The 26,263-nt window shown below is 37.9% G+C and overlaps 2 protein-coding genes across 9 annotated transcripts in view; both read right to left on the bottom strand.

Moving 5' to 3' along the window:
• Positions 1-28: 28 nt before the first annotated feature.
• On the bottom strand, positions 29-17,543 carry LOC107560110 (rho GTPase-activating protein 1-like). Of its 8 annotated transcripts, XR_001605692.1 has the most exons (16): positions 17,455-17,529; positions 17,066-17,131; positions 12,198-12,342; positions 10,016-10,108; positions 9,844-9,931; positions 5,858-5,989; positions 5,665-5,751; positions 5,439-5,537; positions 5,220-5,330; positions 4,944-5,020; positions 4,634-4,711; positions 4,405-4,533; positions 4,098-4,201; positions 1,637-1,792; positions 1,280-1,383; positions 29-980 (listed from the first exon to the last, which is right to left on the bottom strand). XR_001605692.1 is itself a non-coding variant. In XM_016244174.1 (15 exons), the coding sequence occupies exons 2-14, from the start codon at positions 17,129-17,131 to the stop codon at positions 1,622-1,624; spliced, it is 1,380 nt and encodes a 459-aa protein (XP_016099660.1). In that variant the 5' UTR covers positions 17,455-17,529; the 3' UTR covers positions 29-1,383; positions 1,587-1,621. The 8 variants fall into 8 exon arrangements, 7 of the variants coding, with proteins under 7 accessions (XP_016099660.1, XP_016099661.1, XP_016099656.1 ...); XM_016244174.1 differs by having other exon boundaries at positions 29-1,383; positions 1,587-1,792; XM_016244175.1 differs by lacking the exon at positions 1,280-1,383 and having other exon boundaries at positions 1,587-1,792.
• Positions 17,544-17,922: 379 nt separating this feature from the next.
• Positions 17,923-26,263, bottom strand: part of LOC107560109 (prothrombin-like) — a 20,457-nt gene continuing 12,116 nt past the window's right edge. The window contains exons 3-11 of the mRNA XM_016244169.1: positions 22,751-22,881; positions 22,136-22,450; positions 20,410-20,520; positions 20,176-20,302; positions 19,894-20,061; positions 19,594-19,767; positions 18,929-19,107; positions 18,743-18,813; positions 17,923-18,611 (exon numbers count right to left, since the gene is read on the bottom strand). Of these exons, the coding sequence (XP_016099655.1) occupies positions 18,456-18,611; positions 18,743-18,813; positions 18,929-19,107; positions 19,594-19,767; positions 19,894-20,061; positions 20,176-20,302; positions 20,410-20,520; positions 22,136-22,450; positions 22,751-22,881 (1,432 nt within the window). The 3' untranslated portion in view covers positions 17,923-18,455. The remainder of the gene's footprint in view (positions 18,612-18,742; positions 18,814-18,928; positions 19,108-19,593; positions 19,768-19,893; positions 20,062-20,175; positions 20,303-20,409; positions 20,521-22,135; positions 22,451-22,750; positions 22,882-26,263) is intronic.

Here is a 26,263-nt window from a genome sequence, read left to right as displayed (position 1 = left end):
AAAACAAACCCACAGAGGGACTTTTTTTTTTTACACCATCTCTAACGATTTATTACTCTGAAATCACAACATGATATACAAAAGTAAAGATTTCAAAAGCACAGAATACACTTTAACAGCCAAAATGGATGAAAAGAACCTTCACAAAAGAAGTAATGCAAAGTTCCACCTGGAAACCAGAAATACACTACAGTACAGGTAGATGTTTGGATACAGGTACAACAAAATGGCACAAAGTTCACAGATCTGTCCAGAGAAAGGGAATTTAACAGCTAATATCATCACCAGTTCACTCCATTAAGGCACAGAGACACTTGGGTTTGAGGGCGCTTGTCTAAAACTATTTAAGCCACTGGTCCACATGTCAATGCTCGGATGGATTGACATGAATAGGACGTTAACATGACACAGTAAACAGTTACAATTCAATATCAAGGCATATGACACAACTCATTAGTGCTAAATAATTAGTGCCCAAGTACCTGCTTTATGGTTCTTTTGGAATTCAGACCCATGAAACCAGACTCAATTGGATGCTGTACTTGGATTTGATGCACTCCAGTAATAACTCATTGCACGAGTTATATATGTTTCCTCATAGATAAAACCACAATTTGACTTAAGACGACAAAATTACATCAAATTGTACTTTGATATTTTTGTCTTCTGGCTTTTGTTTCAAATGCGCCCATGTGTAATGGCACCGTCCCCGACAGGCAGTACGTCTTCTAGTAACAAATAAAATTGATCACACAAACATTTTAACCATATAATCTTTGGCCAAAATAAATATGTCTGGGGTAGAATAATACAACGGAATTACTGAACAGACCATACAAAACTCACACACATACAGATAGAAGAAGCGGAGGTTTTGATCAGAAAAATAAATTTCCTTTTCTGTTTCAGCATCAGGAAATTTGTGCTGGCCATAAGCATCTGCCCTGTTCCTGGAATCACTGAGACGCCACAAAAAGATTCTAGAAAAAGATTATGTAATGATATGATAATATAAATGAAGACTGAATGAAAGTTCTTTGAGACAATACATAATACCATATATTTTATGTAATAAGAAATGCATGTTTAAAATAAGTGTTTCAAGTTTGAGTAGTAGTGCTTTATACTTGTCCATAGCTTGTGCCATCTATGGCTTACAAAAATGAGGACGTGTGCATGTAGTCTAATTTTACTTCTGAACTGAAATGAATTCGGTCAAGTCGAACAAACAATATCCAAAGCAAGCTGATGAGCTACCAAAACAAACTAAAGCAGCTACCTGTACACTTTGTTGGTTTATTGATTTAGGCCTCTGCTAACACACCATATAAAAACTCTTGTGCCTGTGCAGTACCATTATGTCTGACAACAGCTACATGACTTCTGCAGGAGAGAAAAGGAGACGATTGTCAGAATTTGATCACAGCCTAAACGTTTGTGACAGCTTGACCGCTCTGTGCCCTCCAGTATCCTTTTTTTTCATAGCTTCACCCAGTTAAAATACTCATGCATTTGGCAATACTGAGGGAGACACAAAGGACGGGGCACATTAGGAGCAAAGCTATGGAACGGAGAGGGACAATAACCGGAGAGGAGTCCTCGTGAAAAGTTCTCCCGCTCCTCACTGGATAAAGACCTCCTGATGTAGGTCGAGCAGGATGCGGGTGAAGTTGTTGATTGGTCCGATCGCGCTGAGTGTCATGGAAGCATCCTGCCCCCACAGCAAGTTGGGCCCAAACACCACAGCCAGGTTGGCATTGGTCATCTTATTGACTTCACTCTCAGCAGACACCTGCACATCAATAACAAGAAAGATCAGAAATACTTAATGGGCTTGAAGGAGAAAGTAGGAAATAAATACTCGGCTAGAACAATTAGAAGGGTTATTTTATGGCTGCCTTGGGGTTCCCTGAATAATTATCAGCTATTATTGCTTTCTTTTTAAAGAAAAAATTACTGAAATAAAATAAGTGTGTCAAATGTTTAATTTTTTTACATAAAATATAAAAATAAAATGTTAAACCATAAGTTACATTCTAAATTAAAATGTAAATATAGATTTAATGTATAAATATATGTAAATATAGATACAGTGCCATTCAAAAGTTTGGGAAAATATTGTTTTTGTGAAATATTATTGCAATTTAAAATAAAAGTGTGACGAGAGGGGCGGGGCCGAGAGCCGTGGGAACGGAGCGAGGCCGGTGAAGTAAATGCTAATGCGCGACACCTGCACCCCCCACCAGTCTCGAGTCTCACGGAGGAGCTCCGGAAGGATAAAAGGAGGAGTGACGACAGTGTCGGACGAGAGAGGACCAGGCCTGGAGTTTATTTTGTGTTTTGGTTTCGTTTGTGCGCGACAGTCGTCCGCGAGGGGCTGTCGCGCTATTTTGTGTATATTTTATTAAAGTTTCTTTGAATGTCCGCCGGTTCCCGCCTCCTTCTGCCCGACCTACAAACTTGTTACAAAAAATTTTCTATTTTAATATACAGGTACATCTCAGAAAATTAGTTCAATATTTAAAAATAAAAAATAAAAAAAAAGGTCAATATTTTGTGTCACTCATTTCAGAAAGTGAAACCCATATATTATATAGATTAGAGTGAAATAGTGAAATATTTCAAGCCTTTATTTCTTGAAATTTTGATGATTATGGCTTACTTTTAATGAAAACCCAAAATGCAGTGTCTCAGAAAATTAGAATATTACATAAGAATTGTCAAGAGGAAGATGAGAGACACCAGACCCAACAATGCAGATGACCTGAAGGCCGCTATCAAAGCAAAAGGATATTTTAAACAGAAATGTCAGTGCCACAGGCTGATTGCCTCCATGCCACGCCGCACTGATGCAGTAATTCATGCAAAAGGAGGCCCAACCAAGTATTGAGTACATAGAAATGAACATACTTTTCAGAAGCCTGACATTTCTGTTTAAAATATCCTTTTTTTTATTGATCTTATGTAATATTCTAATTTTCTGAGACATTGAATTTTGGGTTTTCATTATCTGTAAGCCATACTCATCAAAATTTCAAGAAATAAAGGCTTGAAATATTTCACTTTGTGTAATGAATCTATATAATATATGGGTTTCACTTTCTGAAATGAGTGACAAAAAATATTGACCTTTTTCATGATATTCTAATTTTTTGAGATGTACCTGTACTTTAAAATGTAATTTATTCCTGTGATCAAAGCTGAATTTTCAGCATCATTACTCCAGTCTTCAGTGTCACATGATCCTTCTGAAATCATTCTAATATGCTGATTTACAATCAATGTTGGAAACAGTTGTTCTGTTTAATATTTTTAGAGAACTGTGATACTTTTTTCAGGATTCTTTGATAAAACGTTAAAACGAACAGTGTTTATTCACAATAGAAATTTTGTGTTACAATATACACTACCGTTCAAAAGTTTTTGGGTCAGTCATTTAAAGAAATTAATTATTTTATCAGCAAGGATGTGTTAAATGGATAAAAAAAAGTGATAGTAAAGACTTATATTGTTAGAAAAGATTTCTATTTTGAATAAATGCGGTTCTTTTTAACTTTTTATTTATCAAAGAATCAAAGAAAAAAGTATCACAGGTTCCAAAAAAATATTAAGCAGAACAACTGTTTCAACACTGATAATAAATCAGCATATTAGAATGATTTCAGCAGGATCATGTGACACTGAAGACTGGAGTAATGATGCTGAAAATTCAGCGCTGCGTCAAAGAAATAAATTATATTTTAAAGTATATTTAAATAGGAAACCAATATTAGAAATTGCAATAATATTTCACAATATTACGTTTTTTCTGTATTTTTGATCAAATAAATACAGCCTTGATGAGCAGAAGAAACTCCATTAAAAATCATACTGATCCCAAACTTCTGAACAGGAGTATAAATATATAACACATATGTGTGCATATTATATTTTATACATTTACACACACACACTCACATATTTATACGTAGATATATAATATAATTATATAATGATACGTAAATATAAAAATATGAATACATTTTTTTAAAAAGTTAAAATTAATTTTAAAGTAAAAAGTCTTATTGTTGAACATTATCGATTATGTTGATTATTACCTGAGCAAGAAACTGTATGAGGAAGCGCAGTGATGCATAGTTCTCCTCAGGAAGTGACGTCAGCATGTTCCGAATCCTTTCTGCCTGCGACTCTGTGTCAACATCTGATAACACAACACACAAGGAATGTGTGTGTGGTCATGTCACTTTCAAGGCTCATTGTAAACAGTCTACATGCAAAAACTGTGGTTTTAACAATTGACTAACAAATGTCAGTATAGTAGGCTGACAGACGTGTGTGTGTGTGCGTTTATGTGAGCTTTCTGGAAGCTGCTGGTGTTGCTATGCAAGTGCGTTGTGCTCTCACTGTGGAAGTTGACAATGTCGTTGTAGAGCTGATAGGTGAGCAGCGGCTCTGGCAGTTCTCTGAGGAACATCTTTAAGATCACAGATGCCAAGTGGACATCGTCCAGCTGAGAGAAACTCACTTCCTCTCCTACAGACACACGCAACATTCTAACGACTGATGCCAATCATTCTTGTGAACAGGAAATGTGGGAGAAATCTTCCGCATGCAGAGCATCACACAACTTTACCTGAGTTATATTTCTGCTTAATTTCCTTAACCAAAGAAACATTAGCAGAACGCCGGAATATTCCCTCTGTCTTAAGACCTACAATAAAGAAGGAAATAAAATTCACATTCTCCATTTAAGAAAGTAAAGAAATACATAAGTTTACACTATTCTATACTAAAATTGGCCCAGGACTCTACAACCCACCGCTGAGGCTAAACAAAAAGTTTACTTTATCCAACCTTACGTGGATAGATACAATACATTCCACGTTTAGAGGTATGTAAAAGGTTTGATTGAGCCATAAATCGGACTTGACTAAAAGACCTACCATTCTCTTGCAGGAATCCAGTAGTATCACGCATGACTAGTGGAATTCCCTCGGAGTCTGCCGCCCTGTGTCTCAATCTGATTGCAAACAATAATACAAAACAACTCATATCTAAATATGAGTTTCTTATAGTGCACAATCAAAATGTACAAGCTTCTCTGTAAATTATAAAGTATAAATGAGATCGTCATCTTCAGCTACATTAAGTCCAAATGTTAATTTCATGCTTTCAGTCAGTAACAGATTGTAGCTGTGTGAGATATGAGAGAAACGTACGCTGACAGTGGGACCCCAAACTGCTGGAAAGGAAGAGGAGGACTACGAGGGGGAGAGATCGGTCCAGGGACGACAGACGGCTTCAGGGAAAGACGGATCTTATCATCATACCTACACAAAGAAAACTCTTGAATGCACCTCAAAAGAACTGTTTATCTGGGCTAAGAAATAACAGTGTGATCCGTGCACATATATAACTTCATATATAGAATTTCTTACTCTCGGACTCTGTTGGGGATCACCAGCTGATCACATTTCACAATCTCCTCCAGCTCGCTCAAATAATTTATGTAGTTTATCTTACGGCCAAACTTAAAGCTGAAAACAGAACATAAGCACATCGGTCTGTAGTGTATTATGAAGTATAGAATACAGGCTGTAAGATTCAGATTACAGTACAATCAATGTGAGGATAAAATAATATTGAGTAAAGTGTGGCACTGACCTGATGAGGGGTTTGAAGAGAATAAGGATGGTTCTGATAAGCATGGTGGGATGGACTATGTACAGCGCCTTGATATTTTTCTTATACCTGCAACAGACACAGCAATACTGAAGCTTGACAACCAAAGAGGTTTGCTCTTGTGTACTGCTGTTAAACCACTCATGAGCCTCTCACTAACAACAGCATCACTCACTTCCTGTCAAACTCTCGATAGGCATCTCGAAGCCAGCTTAGAGACGGCTTGTTCTCGCTGGTCAGACCATGATGGAAGTAGATGAGGGTATAATCACTCTCCACATACTTATCAAGAGTCTGCTTCAAATACCTGCACACAAATATCAATAAATGCACACCAAATCAAAACGCTTGAGTACACATTAGACACTAAAACAAACAGAAGGAACATCTGCACTTAATCAGCTGTCAATTACTGAAACGTCAGGTTTTATTTATTCACTTCAGAGTCAATTAGACATTCGGCCTGGACATTTGTTCTAGATTTCATTACACAAGCCATACTCTTCTCAGACAACTCCTGAAGGTCACAATAGGGAACTAAACTTGATTTCACTTCATTAAAAACTTCATTGTCTTAGGGCATTGTCTTATGGTGCTTTGACTCACTGAACACAATATTCATTTATAACTCAGCATACGAGTGGTTGACATTCAAGCAAAAAAATTGAGGAAGGAAAACCTCAATAATATGAAAAGAAAATAATACAGTTGTCCTAAATACAGCGGGTAAAATAAGTATTGAACACGTCACCATTTTTCTCAGTAAATATATTTCTAAAGGCACTGTTAACATGACATTTTCACCAGATGTCGGTAACAACCCAAGGTATCCATACATACAAAGAAAACAATACAAATAAGTTCAGAAATTAAGGTTGGTGTAATAAAATGGAATGACCCCGAGAAAAAGTATTGAACACGCTTACTGAACTGTATTTATTACGTCGTACAAAAGCCTTTGTTGGTAATGACAGCTTCAAGACCCCTGCTGTATAGAGAAACTAGTCGGTGTGATTTTGGCCCATTGCTCCACACAAACAGTCTTCAAATCTTGAAGGTTCTGTGGGCCTCTTCTATGAACTCTAATCTGTAGTTCTTTCCATAGATTTTCTATTGGATTCAAGTCAGGTGATTGGCTGGGCCATTCTAGCAGCTTTACTTTCTTTCTCTGAAACCAATTGAGAGTTTCCTTGGCTGTGTGTTTGGGATCATTGTCTTGCTGAAATGTCCACCCTTGTTTCATCTTCATCATCCTGGTAGATGGCAGCAGATTTTTATCAAGAATGTCTCTGTACATTTTTCCATTCATCCTTCCTTCAATTCTATGATTTTTGCCAGTGCTACACCATGATGTTTTGGGGTGATGTGCAGTGCCATTTGACCTCCAAACATGGTGTGTATTATGGCATTCAAAGAGTAAATTTTTTTGTCTCATCTGACCAGACTATATTCTCCCAGTATTTCACAGGCTTGTCTAAATGTTGTGCAGCAAACTTTAAACGAGCTTCAACATGCTTTTTCTTCAGCAATAGAGCCTTGCGTGGTGAGCGTACATACAGGCAACGGCGGTTGAGTGCATTACTTATTATTTTCTTTGAAACAATTGTACATGCTAATTCCAGGTCTTTCTGAAGCTCTCCACAAGTGACCCTTGGCTCTTGGACAACTCTTCTGATAATTGTATTCACTGCTCTGTCAGAAATCTTGTGAGGAGCACCTGGTCGTGGACGGTTTATGGTGAAATGATGTTCTTTTCACTTCCGGATTATGGACCCAACAGTGTTCACTGAAACATTCAGAAGTATAGAAATCCTTCTGTAATCAATGCCATCAGTATGTTTTGCAACAATAAGGTTGTGAAGGTCTTGAGAAAGCTCTTTGCTTTTACCCATCATGAAATGTTTCTTGTGTGACACGTTGGTAATGAGACACCTTTTTATAGGCCATCAGTTGGGACTAAACCAGCTAATATTCATTTCCACTGACTAGGGGCAGAATTGCTTTCTAATTACTGATAGATTTCAGCTTGTGTCTTGGCTTTCCATGCCTTTTTGCACCTCCCTTTCTTCATGTGTTCAATACCTTTTCCCTATGGCTAGGGATGCAACGATTATAGATTTTGTTGGTACGATTATTGTCTGAGGAATAATCACGGTTTTACGATTATGGCGATTATTATGCATTTATTCAATTCAACATTACTAATGTATAAAATCACATGAACTCTCTTTAGATATGACAAGTGCTATTTTTTTTTTTTTGAAACAGAAATAACACCGTAACCAACAATACAGCACAAAATAATAATAAACAAAAGACAAAGAAAAGTCCATCTCTCCTATTGGAATTTAAAAAAGGTGACCTCTGCTCTGTAAACATCCATGACAGTATTTCTCTTTTGAAAATAACAAATGGAAATAGATCGTAAAAGTATTGAATGTTTTCAGTTTGTACATTCTTTACATTTCTTTTGGACCTGGGGTACAGAATTTGGAAACATGGTGAAAAAATAAATCTTATGAATAATACTACAACAGGGATAGTAAATAACAAAGTTAATTAAGTATTATTAATATATATTAACTTTATCCCACAGGGGAAACTGTTACTAATGATGGAAATAAACTGAAATATTATTGCAATCAACTGTCATCCATACATATTCATTTTAATAATCTTTATAATCATATGATTTTACATGTGGCCTGAGAAAACCAGGTCTATTATTTTGGTTTGTGAGATCAGAGATCGCGCTGCGCATGTATAAAAAAATTCAGGAGGACACAAAATTCTTGAGAACGCTGCCCCACGACTTTTATTAATAAAATAGATTAAATAGCCTACTAGAGAGATGCACAGATGCAGGTAGGCAACTGTCACTCCTCTCTCTCTCTCTCGATCAAATAATTAATTCAAGTAGCTAAATATTATAATTAATTAATTAAAATAAATGTGATCTTACCGCACTATTTCATCTCTTTCTGATCTGAAGCGGGCAGAATGCGGAGCTAACGAGCCGTAGCTTCGCGTCAGATTTTTCTTGCCTTCACGTCGTGCATTAAAATTGTTCAATGTACAGCTAGCCATGCATTATCCCTAATGTGTTTGCTCTTTAGCAGCAGTTTTTTATGGCAATATTTAAATGACACCCTGGTCATTCTTGGTGTACGCAAAATGGTCCCACACTATCGACAGGCATTTCTCTGGTGGAAATAAAGCTTCGCTGTTTGGTTCCTCTGTCAGTTCATCTAATGCGTGTAATAGCCTCTGTGTCTCTGATAAGCATGTCATTTAAGCTGGTGCACCTTTAGTGTAACTTTGTTTCCATTTTGCACAAGCTGCAACAGTTCCATTCCGTGTAACAGAAACAATCGGTTTAGCAGAACCTTTACGATTAATTAACGGTTTAAAGCACGGTTATTCGCAAAACCGGTTGATCGCTGCATCCCTACCTATGGCATTCTACTTTATTACACAATAACACATTAACTGTCAACAGCACCTTTAGAAATATATTTACTGAGAAAAATGGTGATGTGTTCAATACTTATTTTACCCACTGTATATTTCTCACAGGATATGCCTTTTGGCATTTTAAACTAAGTCTAGAAAACACTGACAGTTAATCTCTGAAAGTGTCAAATAATGTGACATACCATACATTTATATAAAAAGGTAAAATAACAATTATTTTCAATAATTATTAAAACATAGTATTCTAAAATCGACATATGCTTGTATATTTTAACATTGAACTGAAAAACAATTAGGATGTAAGAATGCCATCAATATATTTACAACATATCAATTAAAATCTAAATATATTATTAACCAAATTAACTGCACAAACAAAGAAAACATCAGTTGACACGTCAAAAGCGCTGCTTAGATCTTCTCTTTGTCTCTAGGGACAACTTCTCTCCTTGGATCGTTATTAATGTTTTTTTTTGTTCCCTGCACTTGACCTTGATCTTTAAAGTGTCTTGTGCTCATCTACATATGTTAGTCTCAACAAATAATAAACCAGGTCAAGTAAACCACCCATATTCAGGAAAAAGGCAATGCAGAATTATTAAAAACACACCTGGTACAGTGTATTGAGCCCAGCTTAATATATCTATTAATGAACCACATAAATGAAGTAAGAGCAGCGATGCCTACATGAGAAGTTTATGATGGTCCAGCTGATGTTGGGGAGGCATGCGGCACGCATTAAAAACAATGACCTTCCGACCAAAGTTATCATCACCTACAAAGAAAGAGAAAAATCAGAAGACATTAGAACTAGAATAAACACTAGCTGGTGATGCTTACGCATTTCATAACACCTCACCTGCCACCTCCACAATCTGATGTCTGGCAATGTCATAGAAGGGGTCATCCCAGGGCAGATGTGAAGTGCCACCAAGGCTTTTAATATCTGAAGCTGCAGGAAAGAATATAATGAATGCTACACTTCAAACAAAAATAAAAAAAACATGTAAATATCCCAAACACAAGCTATAGAGTATATGGCTATAGATAGAGGAAAGTCATCCTCTCCGATCTCTCTCAGCACTAGCTCAACCAGATGGTCAGGTTTTGAAATGAACACCCACCAACCCAACAAATGCAGGTAAAATCAGTCGTGGTTGCTAACACATATCATGTCCTCCAACCAGGAGCCTTCAACATCAAAACGAAACAAAGTATAAAGAGTATAAAGTATAAAGAGGGCTGCACACTGGAAAAGAACCATGTACATACAATGGTGGCACATATGAAATATAATAATATGGATTATCATTTCTCTTTCAACTGAATTCAAAGTCATTAGTCAAAGTTTTTTGGGTGTTAGTATCAATATGTTAGTCTTAAGGTTATCTATAAGGCAGTGTGCTCCAAAACAGTGACAAAATTCGCATTTAGGAGGTATAAGCATTCAAAGCTTGCAGTTTGTCACTTCCGCCAAAAGGGCTCAACGATTTTTTTGATGTCACATCGTACTTCAGCTTCTCATCAAACTTTCTGTCCAATCAAATGCTCTCTAGAATGAAGCGCCCACCCCCTACACTATAAAATAGACGCTGAAGCCGTGGCTGAAATCGGTCACTTGTCCACAGAATTAGTATTTTCTGTACAGTGAATGGAATGTAGTGCACTATATAGGGGACAGGGAACGATTCAAACAGTGTAAATATGCTTTCCATTGAGGAAAAAAAGAAGTCTGGTTTCGCGCTGTGTCACGCTAACCACCGCACCGCACACACACTCTGCTCCGGTCCAGTCGCCACAGACCACAAAATGTATCGGAGCTTTTTGAATTCTACACAGAATGCTATATTTGATAGCAATATGGATGAGATTGTGGCTGGCATATCCTGTCAACTGCGACTTTACGGAGTTCAACGGCTCTGAACGGCTCTAGCCTAAGCTGTGATATAAACGAATGCTATTGGCTATTTTTAAAAGGGGGCGGGGCTGCTTGATATGTCCCGCCCTGTCTTCATGTTTCAGTTAAAATGACGTCAACACAGAGTAACGCTGCGTGTTTCTAAGCATTTCAGGGGACCTTTAAAGTGAACTTTTGCATACTAGTGATTGTGTTCACTGTTTGGACTGCATAACAAGTTCACCATAAACAAGAGTACAGAATGAGCATCCATTGTGGGTACATGTCAATGGAGGAATAAATTCAGTTTGCTGACTTTTTGTGATACAAACTGACAGTCTGCTAATCTTTAACATATTTACTACTAAACATTCATTTTGGAGCGAGATATATTTGGAAATTACAAAAAAATAAATGCTGTTTTATAAGAGAAGTCACGGAGAATATGTTTTTTATTCCGATTTAATATTTTTTTAACAAATACATTTTCATGGTATTCGCAAACAATGATTGACAGTCATAAAACTGCCATTTTACGAAAGTCACGAAAGTTATTCAATGATTCGGAATCAGGCTTAATTATTACATATTTTCAAATTAAGGCAGTGATTTTGATCACCAGGTTTATTTCTGATATTTTTGTTTCAGCTAGCAGAAATTCGGAATGACCAGAAACTTAATTTAGTAGCCAAACTGTCCAGTAAGTAAAACATTTTTAATTTCAAACTCTGCAGATGATGAATCAATTCCACGGGACTTCACCCACGCCCGCCCAGTCATAGTCATCCTCTGTAAGAGTGGTAAAGTGTGTCTCTGGGTGTATGCCTGTGTCGTAAGCATGTATATATGTATGTGTGTGTGTACTGTATGAGTAATGCTGCATGACTCCTTGAGTTCTCTGCTGTCTCTTAAATAGGCAGTTATGTCAACTGGAAGGTTTCGGCTTCACTTTCCTCTAAAAATATAGCAAGCACATGATTGATATTCATGATGAAATGGTAGAGTTCTTGGCAATTACTTCCTTTTTCTTACACTGCTTTATTCTTTGAAAAGACCAGTATAATTCTGCAAAAGGAAACTAGATTTTAAAATTATTATAATCCTGTATGACAAGCATGCACAATTCCCACCACCATGCACTCACCGGATTTGCTCAAGCTAACAGGGTCATCTGGTGGCCACTGTTTGTCCTGTACCAGTTTGAGCTGGTCTAGGGCAGCGCTAGGAGAGTCGTCTCCTCCCAGATCATCGTGAAGGTCCACCAGCAGGTCAGAGGACATGATGGTCCTCTAAGACAACACAATTCCCGTACAACAGTTAGACACAGAACTGCACATTACAATACCACACAATTTTATGCTGAGATCTGTGCCTTCGCACTGGGTCTGTCCAGCATAAGCCTGGGTAAATCCAGCATTTTCACACGTGCACAGTTGCATGTTCAGTGAATGACTGACTCACATGAGTGACCACAATGACGAGTTTGTTTCCTAACGTAATCTTGCTAACTATGAATCTGCCCCCCATGAGAACTGTTTAACACAAGTTCCTTTCATAATACAGCACATATTTACTGACATAACACATCACTAGAAACTGGATAATATTAGCTTTATTTTCTGGCTTGGATACCGGTTCATACATTATATACTGTATAATTTACAATAATGCAAATATATGTGTACACAATTTTTTTATTATTTTGTGATAGGGAAACCAGCATATAAATGAATAATATTTGTATTTTTCAGGATACATTTTTATTCATAAATGACATAGCTAATAGACTAGGAAGCAACTGCAGAATTAGCATTAATTTGCATTACATTTGTTTTAAATTAGCAAACTGGGTCCATTAAAAAAAAAAAAAAGCATGATTAAAAATGATTAATTTCCAGATCACATAATCTGCTCTTCCATGTGCACTCCATCGTAAACAAACTACCACCAACAGTTAATTACCATTTATTATTTTTAAAGCAGTACATAACGCATTCATTTGAAAGCTTGTCAGTAGATTTAATTGAGAAAATCATGTAGTGGATTAATGAAGCAGCAAAAACCCAGCCTCACTAGCCTTGCATTAAAGGGATAGTTCACCCAGAATGTTTGCGATTCCGTGGTCATGTGATGAGCTCTGTGTACTGTATGTGTGTCAATCATTACGTATATGTAAATAAAGTCTACGTTAAATCTGGATAACCAAAATGATCATATCAATCCTCTCAGCAAAAACTTTTAGATGTTGGGTCAGAAGGGTCAAGCTTTGTGGAACTAAATTCTTAATAATGTTCTTATTTCTTATGCTACATTCTGTACTTAACCTTTTAGTATTAAAATATTGTGGCATTGTGAATGTGCCATATTTTTTAATCTGTGCGTGTGTAGCCACAGGGCTACTAGTGCAGGCGTCAGTAGGGCTCAGACAGTGATCTGCTGTGACAGTCCCTCGCTTTGGTGCCACGCGGCAATGTGGCCGTCCAGCCGTATACTGACAAGAATTCTCGGTTTTACCCTTTGCTCTCATTTATATCCTCAACCCTAGAAGAGCCAGTTTCACATTTACTAACATCTGTGACAGCCTTTATTCTGCTATGACATCCACGTCCATATCTCTAATTAATGTGATAACAGTCTTCAGGTGACGTAACCCGGGTCATTAATCTGTCGCTCTGATTAAAAACATCTCTGTTATCTAGCCTTGTTGCTGAGAGCAGTCTTGGTATAGATTGCTTACAGTCGAAGAAATCATATAAAGAAGCTTTCATCATTCTTAGATTGCTAGCTGGACTATCATTGATGTCAATACTTGATGACACATCTTTTGGTTCTAACCAAACATTACCCATCCAAAATCATTCCTCTTCCACTCTACAGTGCCATTTAATTCATTACCCAGTTCAAAAGATCATCAGCAAAAACAATGCGCCTCATTCACGGTTGTGTTTCAAGGCTGCGCTCAGTGAATCAACCAGCACTTCAGACAGAAACAAAGACCCTAAAGAGAGCTTAAAAACAAGAGACCTAAAGAAACCCCAACACCTCCAAAATAAACTATGCACTTTCTAAACTATAAAGACCACAATAAAAAGCAATAATCGCCTTAATAAAATCGCTTGTGCTTTTCTCATGTACTAATGAGTTTATAATTATTAACAAACAAGGTACAATCAATATTTCACTATAATTTACAATCTTATGAACAATACTACAGGAAAAAATATTGATCTGTGCTCATAGCTTGATTTCGCTCCATACACACGGTAGTTTATCTGTGGCTGGTCAGTAATTCTGAGTGCCAGAAATCGCTCATACCAGCTGTAACATCCCTCATTCAAAAGTTACTAAACGTCTGCAAAAAAAATGCAAATGTGACAATTATAAGTTCTGTTTCAAGTAGAGCCAGATGGTTCAGATGTGCTCAGCTGACAAACACAGTGAGATGCCATAGAATCATCTGCAGAATGAAGCAGATGAAAGTAAAACTGAGTGTGTGGTGGTCTAGAGCTAGGGCTGGACGATATGGCCAAAATTTATATCACGATATATTTCTTAATTTCGGTCGATACGATATAATTCTGATATCGATATGAACACTATTAAAAAAGCCTCATAAAAACGGCCAAGAACAGCCACAACAGATGTCTGTACCTACAAACTTATGAAAAATTAATTTGCCAACTCTATGAAACCTACTCCTATAAAACTATATAATATTTTAGGAAAAAAATGGCGCAAATAAATAAATGTTCACCTTTTATTGGTATTTAGCCTTCATACAAACAAGAAATGTGAAATCACTGTCAAATAAATCTGACTCTCCTTATTAATATTAATATTTTTTACTTCAAACTATAGGCTAACATACACTACCAGTCAAAAGTTTTTGAATAGTAAGGTTTTTAATGTTTTTTAAAGAATTCTCTTCTGCTCGCCAAGCCTGCATTTATTTGATCCAAAATACAGCAAAAACAGTAACATTTTGAAATATTTTTACTATTTAAAATAACTTTTCTATTTGAAAATATAATTTATTCCTGTGATTTCAAAGCAGAGCTTTAGAAATCTTGCAGTTCAAAAACCTTTGACTGGTTGTGTAGTCTGATTATTCTTATAGATTGAAACGTGCATTAACCGGGATAACGAGTATGAAACATGCTCCGAGTTAGAAAAATAGAGCAACAACAAAAGCATGTTGCTGGAAACGGGTTTATTATTTAACATGCAAACTGATTGTCTGCCAGCAGGAGGCGCTGTGAGAGCGGTGGAACTAACGGGTTCTCCAGTGATGGCTGTAAACAAAGCAGCTCCGCTCATGAACGCTACTTTATCAGATAAAAATGCCATCTAAACTATTCTGAAGACAGTCGGTTCCCTTCAGAGATACATTCATATAAAACACCCGCAACGCGTTTTGATTTTGAAACGTGCAGTGCTCATGTTTATTCAACGAAGTCAAGCGCCACAAATAAATCAATGTATGGGAAACACTGGTAATGCATATCGAAATATCGGAAATGTGTTTAAAAATCATATCACCGTTATTGAAAAAAATTATATCGCGATACATATTGATATTGAATTATTGTCCAGCCCTATCTAGAGCTCAATGGTGTCATGTGATTCTGCTCATCTCTCTGCAGCGTTGCCATCCACACATGGATTCAAGGGAGAGAAAATCATAACAAATGATCTCTGCACGCCTCACATGAGCACATTAGCAAACTGGTAGACTAACTGTGATAAGGTCATTTGCGATTAGGTAATTTGTAGAAATGTATTAAGGTACTTAATCAATTGTGAGGGTAGGATGGATATGAAGGATCATTCTACACGCCCCTGCAGTGAAACAAATGCTTTATATATTCTATGTAAGTCTCTCAATTAATATGATTGGGGAGGAGCCTTGCTCAATAAAAATAAAAAACGAATGGTTTTAGATGAAGTATACCATGTTACACTGCAGACAGTACATGTCAACAACCCAAAACCCATAGGTGGAGCATGTGTAAGGCTAAGCATTCCCCTGGCCATGGGGACTTGCAGCAAAAATGGCACTAAATTGGGCAAAAATGCCCCTGCACAAATAAATTAAATCTATTACGTCTGTTGCTAACAAAGCGAATATGAATAGGCAGTGTCGATTGCGCCATTAAATTAAAATCTGCTCATGTTGTACCGTATTTCATTTTAGGCGTTTTTACAGTGTTGCGCATTTGAACCAATCACACACAATTCTGTTGCGCTAAGGAATGCAATGGCCAATCAGAAGCGTTCAGATGAGTCATCGTTCAATCTCATCGGTTTTGTTGAGTGCGCGCGCGTTCGCTGACTGAATTCCGGACTCTTGCGAATTCTCTCATCATAACAACAAAGCGCAGATGTACCTACAATGCAAGTAAGAGATTAATTTCACAGTGTATACAGCTTCAGTGACTATAACCATCGTTTTGTTTTTTTGAGAGTGCTTAATTAAACTCGCGATAGATCAATGTTAGTGATAATGTCACTAGCTATATCATTTTTATTTTTATAAGCTATATAAATATATAATGTTTGAATAACCATGGAAAGGAAACATTATATAATTATCAATTTCTAACGTTTTTATTAAATTGTAATCACGTTAAATACAAATTCAGTCCCATTAAACATTTTTTTAGCCTACATGACGGGTTTATAATGTTTAATACATTTGGCTGCTTTTAGCCTTACCCTGGAGTTGGTTCACCCTCCACCTATGCCTAAACCCCATTTTTGCTAAACTGGTACGAGTAACTCCATGTACTTTAAACAACCATGGTACAGCCAAGATCTTGCTATACTTATTTCATAAACAATACTACAGGAAAAACAATCGACACTGGGATCAGTGTTCAGAGCTTGATTCCTGCCCATACATATGGTAGTCTATGTGCGATTTATCTGTGGCAGGTCAATAATCTTCTGTCAGACAGCATGATAGTAAAATGACAAACGTTTACTCTCTTTTTCATTGTCTTATGTACTTACACGTCTAGTCTCCTGCTCAGGACAGATAGTGACGGATTCCCCAGCGTTTCTAGGGAAACGCAACATCTGGGCACGCAACCGCGCGATAACCCAGCAAAAACAGAGTCAACATGCAGGCATGAGATTTAAATAAGACGCAATAGTGTAGGTCTCAGTGATGGCGTTAAAGCAAAAATCCAGATGCTGCAAATATTTGCTCGTTACGATCAGTCGACAGTCAGCTAAGCTAACTAGCTGCAAACCTGTTTTATCTCGACTTAACAGAACGGAAATTCTAGCAAGTGTTGCCCTGCCGTGTGAATAGAGGCTTATGCGGATCAGAGAGCAAAATGCTGAGCAAAGAAAGAAACTACAGATGTTATGAATCAAATATAGAGAAATTAATTTACCTAATTTTCAGCGCTCCCTATCGAAGTCTTGACAACTCTGCCAATCTTGCGCATTTCACGCAGCACTTCCGGTTTGCGATCCATGTCGTTCGGTGTAAACAGCCCGGATGCAGGAGAACGTATGACCACGCCCCGAAAATATGCTGTTATCATAACGTTTGGTTGAACAACATATAAAATGCACCACATAAAAATAAATGATCTAAAACGTACACATTTGTGTGTTCTGCTCTTTGTGTGTTCAGTCAAGAGCCATAAATGTCAGAAGTCTCCCTCGGTGTCAACAACCCTTCATTTAGGGACCACTGAATCTGAGCAACACCACTATTGAATTACAATTACATTATAACCTTTAGTTTAAATGAGTTTGATTTGTGGGTATTATATTAAGTCTGTTCAAATGAGGCGGTTGCACTGAAGCTGCTTTATATTTGTTTTATTGCAAGACATTTTGATGTGAAACAGCCTACAGAAATTCATTGATGAGAGCATTTAGTGATCATTGCACGGCTTCACAAATTTTCTTGGAAGATGAAAAAAAATGTATTAAACTAATCTTAATAATCATTTATTCTGTCTGCCTTCCCATTTATGTGAATTTAATAACAGGAAACTTTATGACCTTTAAACTGTCCTGAAAATGCTTCCTCTTTCAAAGCATCTCAACAAAAAAATACAGTAGTTCTGACAACTATGAAAAAAAGTAAGAGCAACTTGGTGTTGTCTGGTATGTTGTAATCACCCTCGAAACTGGTCTCATCACTGTTCCTTCTCTAGTTCTGTATGGCAAAAACCTGATATTTAATTTCAGAATTCAACCAGAATTACATCTATTTCATTCTAAACAATATGCCTACCCATTCTCACTCTCAATACACAGAAAGAACCCCATACTCACACACTGGTATCAACAAACAAAGAATTCAGGTTTATTTATCCATTTGCAGGTTTGATCACATTTTACCAAAAAGTGTTCATTTATTGTGTGGCAGCTTGGAAGATCACTCCTCATCTGCTGAGCCTGTTTTGTCAATGACTTTCTTCATCCAGCAACGCATACGGAATAAGTGTGTGTAGAATCCATATTTGCCATCACGGTCACAGCCCTCACCCCACGACACAATGCCAATCTGATACCAGCGTTTATCTGTAGGACTCTGTGGGCAGTAATGGGTTTTAAAAGAACAAGGTATTTAAATATAGCAGTGTGAATACAACAATCAGAGCTTTATAGGTCACTGAAAAGTCAAACTTGTTTGAGGAGAGAAAAGCATAAACATTATTATACCTTCATCACAAAAGGTCCGCCACTGTCTCCTTCACAAGCATCACCTCTTTTTGTATCATCTGGCTGGTAGCCTACAAAACAAAAGATGACCTTGTTGTGACACCTGAGTGCAAAAGCATCTCACACAAGCTCTCAGCAACTGAATAGTCTAGGGTCTAAAGACCATGAAAATATGAAGTACATTACCGGCACAGAACATGTTATCGGTGATGATGACCGAGGTGGAATTGCGACAGATGCTCTGATCCACAATGGGCAAATGAATCTGTTGCAGCACTGATGGAAGATTGGTTGGGTTTGAGGACCACGATTCCCTGAGGTTCCCCCAGCCAGTCACACGGCCCTTGTAACCTGCAAACATTAAACTTCAGAGAGAAAATCTGTCAATTACAGCTATATGTATACTGTCAGTTTGTTCTAAAGTTATGCTAAAATGCATTTTCCATACATCGTTGTTCCCCAAGAAAATGTGTTCTTAATAAGTTTCACCATAAATAAAGGTAAACAATTGTATAAAATGACCCCTTCAAGAGGTTAGGTAAGTTTAGAAATCGGAATAAAATGAAAATCTATTTTCTAAATGCATGTAATTCATCTTATTGTGAATGATTCATCCATGATTCATCTGACTTCTCGAATTATTTAGTCTGCTGAAACTCCACCCGTTTCTTAGAGTTGACTGCAAACTCACATTCAGATATAACTCCATTCAATTAACAACTGATGAATAGAAACAAGTCCCTGTCCTACATGATTTTCTTTTCCAATAATGTTCACACAGAAAATATCTGACTCTACATCCATCTCATTGTGATTAAATACATCTATATTGGACTATTGTATTTACTTACTTCTTTGCAATGTTCTTGGTGGGCAGACAAACAGGGTGGATCTCATTTGTAAAGACAACAGGCTTCTTCATGTGTAAAAGAGCAATGTCTCTGTTCAGGTTTTCCTTCCAGTTATATTTCGGGTGGACAATGATTTCATCAATAGCCACAATCTTCTCAGTGCCCCTCTCATACCTGAGAGAAACAGGAAAGGGTTTAAAACAGATGTAAACTGATATTTCTAAATTACTTCGCATACATAAAGAATGTTTTAGTGAAAAGAAATATATGCAGTTTTCTAGAAATTTTTAAAGGGCTCACTTGGTACGAGAGTGTTTTCCAAGGCGGACGAAAATATCATTGATTGTGAAGTTCTTGTTCCACGGAGGGTAGAGAATGCAGTGGGCGGCAGTGAGAATCCATTCATCACTGATCAGACTGGCTCCACACAGCAGCTCCTGAGGACTACGCTTATACAGCATCACCTGCTTGCAAATAACATCACACACAACATTAAAAACAAAGCATTAGCATTCAACGTGATCAATCATGCCAAGATATTTGAAAACAGATGTTTAAAAACAGCCCCTGTGCTATATTTACCATGGAGCACTGGCCACTTCAGCCTCATCTCCTCCCACTATTCTGCTTCCAGTGTATGACATCAGTAGCTCCTTCTCGTTCTTATCTTCTTTGTTGACCTTCTCAAACATGGGGCGCACTCCACACTCTGACGAAAGACAGTTTAATCATCTTAATTATCAGTTGATTATACAAGAACTCAAACTTCTAGTGATAACATCCGCAAAAGAGATGGTGAAGGTATCAGATGTTTACCTTGCTCTCCATTGCCAAAACTACGGAGATTAAAGAAAGCTTTCCTTTTGTCTTCAAGAGTTGTTCTCTCTCGACCACCTGATTCATCGACAAACTTGTCCAAAGGAGCATCTGAGAGTGAATGACAAAGACAGAATGATGTTCAGTGTGGGCTCAGTGGTGTGTTTATGATTTATGTCTAATGCACCTAGGCTTTCTTAACATTTGAAAGTGACATTTAATCCTTATTTAAAGACTATGGTCCAGATATCACTTTTAATGGAGCTCCAAGGTTCAGGGGAAGAAATTAATATTTTGTTGTTAAAGGGAGAGTTTAAAAAAAAAGTAAAATTCTGTCATGTAGTTCCAAAGAAGAAGTCTTTTGACTTCCATAGTTTTTTTTTCATACTTTGAAAGTCAATAGCTAGCAGCAACAGTTTAGTTACTTATTTTGTGTTCAAAAGAAGAAAGAAATTCATACAGGTCTGTAACAACATGAGGGTGAGTAAATGATGACAAGATTAAAATTTTGGGTAAACTATACCTTTAAGGGTGGGGTATGTATTTTTTCAAAAAGTTGGGCCAAGTACCAAAACGAACTTGTAGCCAATCAGCAGTAAGGGGCGTGTCTACTCATGATGCGGATGAGTGAGCACTCAGTGCACAGGACGGACATTAGCCGAGCCAAGCGACAGAAAGATAGAGATGTCGGATAAAAAAACAAAAGAGGAAAACGTCTGCGGAACTAAAGAAGGCTTACGATAAGGCAAGAAGTAGGACCCATGTAAATATTGGATCAGCTTTCCAGCGCATGAGTGAACTCAAGAAGCGGAAGGTCTGCGATCGGACGCTGAGGTTGCTTTGTTTCTTCTCGATGGTTGAGTAACACCGTCCCTGCGTTCCATTCGGAAGGGCTCATCCCTAATCCCTTCAAAGGGTTTACCCTTCAGAGAGAGAGCTTCGAAGGTTTGAAGGGTGTAGGGGACCACACAACTGTTTCTTGAAGTGCCCTTCTGCGTCATCATCACATGCCCACACGGAGGCGCCGTCATCATGCAAAGAATCTGCGCAAAGGATCATGGGAGCCCGAAGTGTCCATCAGTTGTACCCTTCAAAATCCTTCATTCCGAAGGGCCCTTTGAAGTGGCCAGTTTTGAGCACTTCGGTTTGGAACGACCCTTCAATATGGCAGCCATGATTGTTTTCACTCCGAAGTGCCCTTCGGAGGGTGATATATCCCATTTGGAACGCACCGCGTGTCTACACCGGACGGGACAGTTGTCACGCCACGCCGCAACAGCTAAAGTCTGTCTACACTGGACGTGATAAATGCGACCGCTGAAAATCATTTGTGTCAATACGTCATAAATAGAACGCAGCAGCAGTTTTCTGTCGGGGATTTGTCGTGTCGCACCGCGGCGCATCCAGTGTAGACCATAGATATGTATATATATCTATGGTGTACACAGCATCACTGATTATAATGAGTTCTATAGTATTTTGTCGAGCCGCTCGCGTCCGGTGTAGACACGGTGTAACACTGGTTTTGCTTTGTTTCACAGAACTAATAGTTGCCTGGGTTGCGTACGTATGTGTGGGGCGGAGCTATCAAAATAGGGGCGAGACCCTTTTGGGGTAGAGGTGTGTTTGTTTTGGTGATTTGAAATATCAACATTGGCTACCAGAAATCACTTACCCCACCTTTAATGTATGTGTGTTTTTCTAGAAGGCAGTACTGTTCACTCACCGCACAACTCCAAGTCACAGTAATCAATGGTAATGTTTCCACCTGCTCCCTTTACATAGCACCAGGGACCCTCCATATCTCCATCTGGGTTTCTGCAGTGGTTCTTCACCAGCTGAACTTGAGGTAGTAACTCTTTCCCCTTTATAAAGGCCTGCACTTCTGCTGCGCTCCACTGCAGGCATGTGCGTCCCCCCAGAGTCACAAACATATCCCCTGTGTAGGTCTCCCCATTTCCATCCAGACAGTCTTTAGTCTTCAGGTAATGCTCTTCAGGTTTCACAGTAGGTGGTCGAGGAGGGGGAACAACAGCTTCACCTGAGGAGGAAAGTGCGAGCATAAATTGATGGAATGAAACGTACTTACACAGAAGCAAAAAATGTGCCATAAACACAGGACACAAATATGTTTCATTTGCTATCAAATCTGGTAATATGCATGTTTTGGTAAGTCAGCAGTCATTTAGCAGATCCAAAACAACATCCAGTATACTTATTACAGTGACAATTTCTTCTGAACAACCTTGTACAATGGCACAATGGTGATGGCTCAACTTTCTGGTTGCCAGCACAAAGCTTTAGTTATTGCACCACAGGATGTTTTAGTGATATTCTCTACCGCATTTTGGCACGCTGCAGGCCTCCCTCCTGACTGTCGGGTCTCTTGTAAAACACCAAGGGCCTTGATTGCTCTTATCTGGGTTTCTGCAAAAGTTCTCCGGTAGCTTCAGCTGTGTCACATTAAATTCTCTAGGGGGGAAACAAGTCGGTCATAAGACAGAAGAGTATGAAGGTAAAATAATGCCTAAAAGATTTGCATACGCAGGGTAAGAGTTGTGGAAGTGTACACAAGACTGTAAGCGTAAATTAAATTTGCATGCGCAAGAGAAGCTTTGTAAAGGTGTAAATCGCGTTTCAAGCATAAGAAAAAATGATTTGCCACATTTTACTGTTACTCATAAGTGTAATTCATGTACAGTCATGGCCAAAAGTTTTGGCAGTGACATAAACTTTGTGTTTTGCAACGTTTGCTGCTTCAGTATTTGTAGATTATTTTTCCACATGTTTTTATCGTATACTAAAAAACAATTATAAGCATATCATAAGTTTTAAAGGGTTTTATTGGCAAAGAAATACAAGTCAATATTTACAGTGTTGACCCTTGTTCTTCTTAACCTCTGCAATTCGCTCTGGCATGCTGGATATTAGCTTCTGGGCCAAATCCTGACGGATGGCGATCCATTCTTGCCTTATTAGTTACAATCTGTCAAAATCTTATTAGTCAAAAATCACAATTTGTGGGCTTCTGCTTGTCCACTCGCCTTTTGAGAACTGACCACAGGTTCTCTATGGGATTGAGATTCGGGGAGTTGCCTGGCCACAGATCCAAAATTTCAATGTAATGATCTTCGAGCCACTTCTTTATCACTCTTGCTTTGTGACATGGTGCTCCATCATGCAGGAAAATGCACGGATCATCACCAAATTGCTCATGGATCGTTGGAAGAAGTCGCTCTTGATACCATTCTTTATTAATGGCAGTGTTTTTGGGCAGAATTATGAGAGAGCCCACTCCCTTGGTTGAAAAGCAACCCCACACATGGACGGTCTCAGGATGCTTCACTGTTGGCACAACACAGGACTCATTGTAGCGTTCAGCTTTTCTTCTCCGAACAATCGATTTTCCAGATGTCCCAAACAGTCGGAAGGGAGCTTTGAACACATCAGAGAAAATAACTTTGCACCAGTCTTCTGCAGTTCAATCCTTGTACTACCTGCAGAATTTCAGTCTGTCCTTGACGTTTTTCTTGGAGAGAAGTGGCTTCTTTGCTGTCCTTCTTGACACCAGGTTGTTGTCCAAAAGTCTTGGCCTCACTGTGCGTGCAGATGCTCTCACACCAACCTGCTGCCATTCCTGAGCAAGCGCTGCACTGGTGGTGACACGATTCTGTAGCCGACTCCTCAGAGGAGACGGTCCTAGCACTTGCTGGACACTCTGGGACATCCTGAAGACTTCCTCATTGCAGTCGAACCTCTCTCCTTGAAGTTCTTGACGATCCGGTAAATGGTTCTTTCAGGTGCAATATTCTTTGTAGCAATTTCCTCACATGTGAGGACATTTTGATGCAAAGCGATGATGGCTGCACGTGTTTCTTTGGAGGTAACCATTGCTAACAAGAACACAATGATTGGAAGCGCTTCTTCACTCTTTTTATAGCAATCAGTTAGCTCTTACAATCTAATAGTGATTTCACTTGACTAGTACTCATTCACACTTTGTGCTGCTGATATGATTAGTGAATTAATGTTAGCTGGTTATTTTGTGTTAGGATCAAAAACAGTGAAATTTGTTTTGTTTTTGTTTTTTTTGTATAATTTTTTGGCCAATTAAGCTTTTAGCAATTATTTAAAATGCATCTGATCACTCTACACAATAATCTAGAAACAATGTGAACGAACACCACAACAAAGCAGCAAACTTTGCAAAACACAAAATTTATGTCACTGCCAAAACTTTTGGCCATGACTGTATTGTGAAAATGCAGCTTCATGCTAAATCAAAATAAATATGATCTGCATTCTTCTGACTTCCATTTTTCTGCTCTTACACTTTTGACAAGTTGTTTTCGCTAAAATATGGTCAAAAGTACAGCAAGCCTGTGAACAGTGATTTGCAAGTGAAAACAACAGTTGACTGGATTGACTGCATAGAACCAATCTGTATGTGTAAAAAAACAAACTGTTGCTAATGTCTAAATGACTTCTTGTGCATGTGGGGCAAAAAGTTCCCGAAATAAACCGATATGTACAGCTCCGTCTTTCTTTTCTCTGCGCTTACAATTTTGGCACGATTCTCTCACTCACTGATTTTTGCAAGCGTGAAGGGGAGGATGGGCGGGTCCACCACCTTCTTGTAGCCAATCAACTGAGGCTCTCGCTGACTCTCCATTTACTCTTATCCGATTGGTTCAATAAACACATCACACGCCAAAACATTAATCTTCATTTAGTTCAGGATCATTGTCGCTGCCAGAGTGGTACTTTTAAGGTACACATACATTAAAAAAATAAATAAATAACTTAATTAAAACATGATACTTTATAAGTTGTGTACCATTAGGCTATGTGTTCATACTGAATTTCAAGCTGTGTAATATCCTTTTCTTCCTCAACAGGCTATATATGATATATTAGTTTATTGTAATATTGTAATTTTGATTATATTAAATATGGCCTAGTATCTGCACTAGTTTAATACATGTATAATTTCACCTGTCCATACATTAAAAAAATAAATAAATAACTTAATTAAAACATGATACTTTATAAGTTGTGTACCATTAGGCTATGTGTTCATACTGAATTTCAAGCTGTGTAATATCCTTTTCTTCCTCAACAGGCTATATATGATATATTAGTTTATTGTAATATTGTAATTTTGATTATACTTAAAGATGGCCTAGTATCTGCACTAGTTTAATACATGTATAATTTCACCTGTCTACTGATCAGGGACGATTCCATTTTTAAGATAGCTGTGTGTTCCCTAGTGACTGGGAATGTTGGATTCCCACATAATTAGTTACTTGAATTTGGATATATATTTAGACATCATTAAAGACATATTTTTCTCAAAGTTTATTTAAAAAAAAAATTTTTTTTATGTTGATTTGAAGTGTAAGTTTTTGCGTTAGTCAAATCTGGACACAAAGAAAGCATTTTGTTACTCATACTTGCTTCATATAATAGTTTTTCGCGTTTGGTCTCATTCTGTATTGTGTATCTTGTCTGCGCTTGCTTGGCCATTTGTTGCGGAGAAAATAAGGAAAGTGTGTTCAAGCGCCAGCAGAAAACAGTGTAAAGAAATACTCTTTGAGAGAAGCAGTCTTTATCAGCGGAAGTTAAAAGCAGCTGTAAGTGTATTTACTTGTCTCATTAGTGTGTAGTGCAGTTGTCGTTGCTAGGAAATGCTTGTTTTGTTTACTGTGAGGAGACGTGCTGATATCGCATTTGGTCTCGTTCTGTATCGCGTATCTTGTCAGTGTCTGCGCTTGCTTGGTCATTTGTTGTGAAGAAAATAAGGAAAGTGTGTCCTGCTGAATTAATTTAGTATTTTGTTAGACGGGTATAA

This window comes from Sinocyclocheilus grahami, unplaced genomic scaffold (genome assembly GCF_001515645.1).
Source record: "Sinocyclocheilus grahami isolate Dianchi unplaced genomic scaffold, SAMN03320097.WGS_v1.1 scaffold710.1, whole genome shotgun sequence".
NCBI lineage: Eukaryota > Metazoa > Chordata > Actinopteri > Cypriniformes > Cyprinidae > Sinocyclocheilus > Sinocyclocheilus grahami.
Note: the sequence above shows the minus strand (reverse complement) of the source record. Positions and strands in the feature narration are given on the sequence as shown.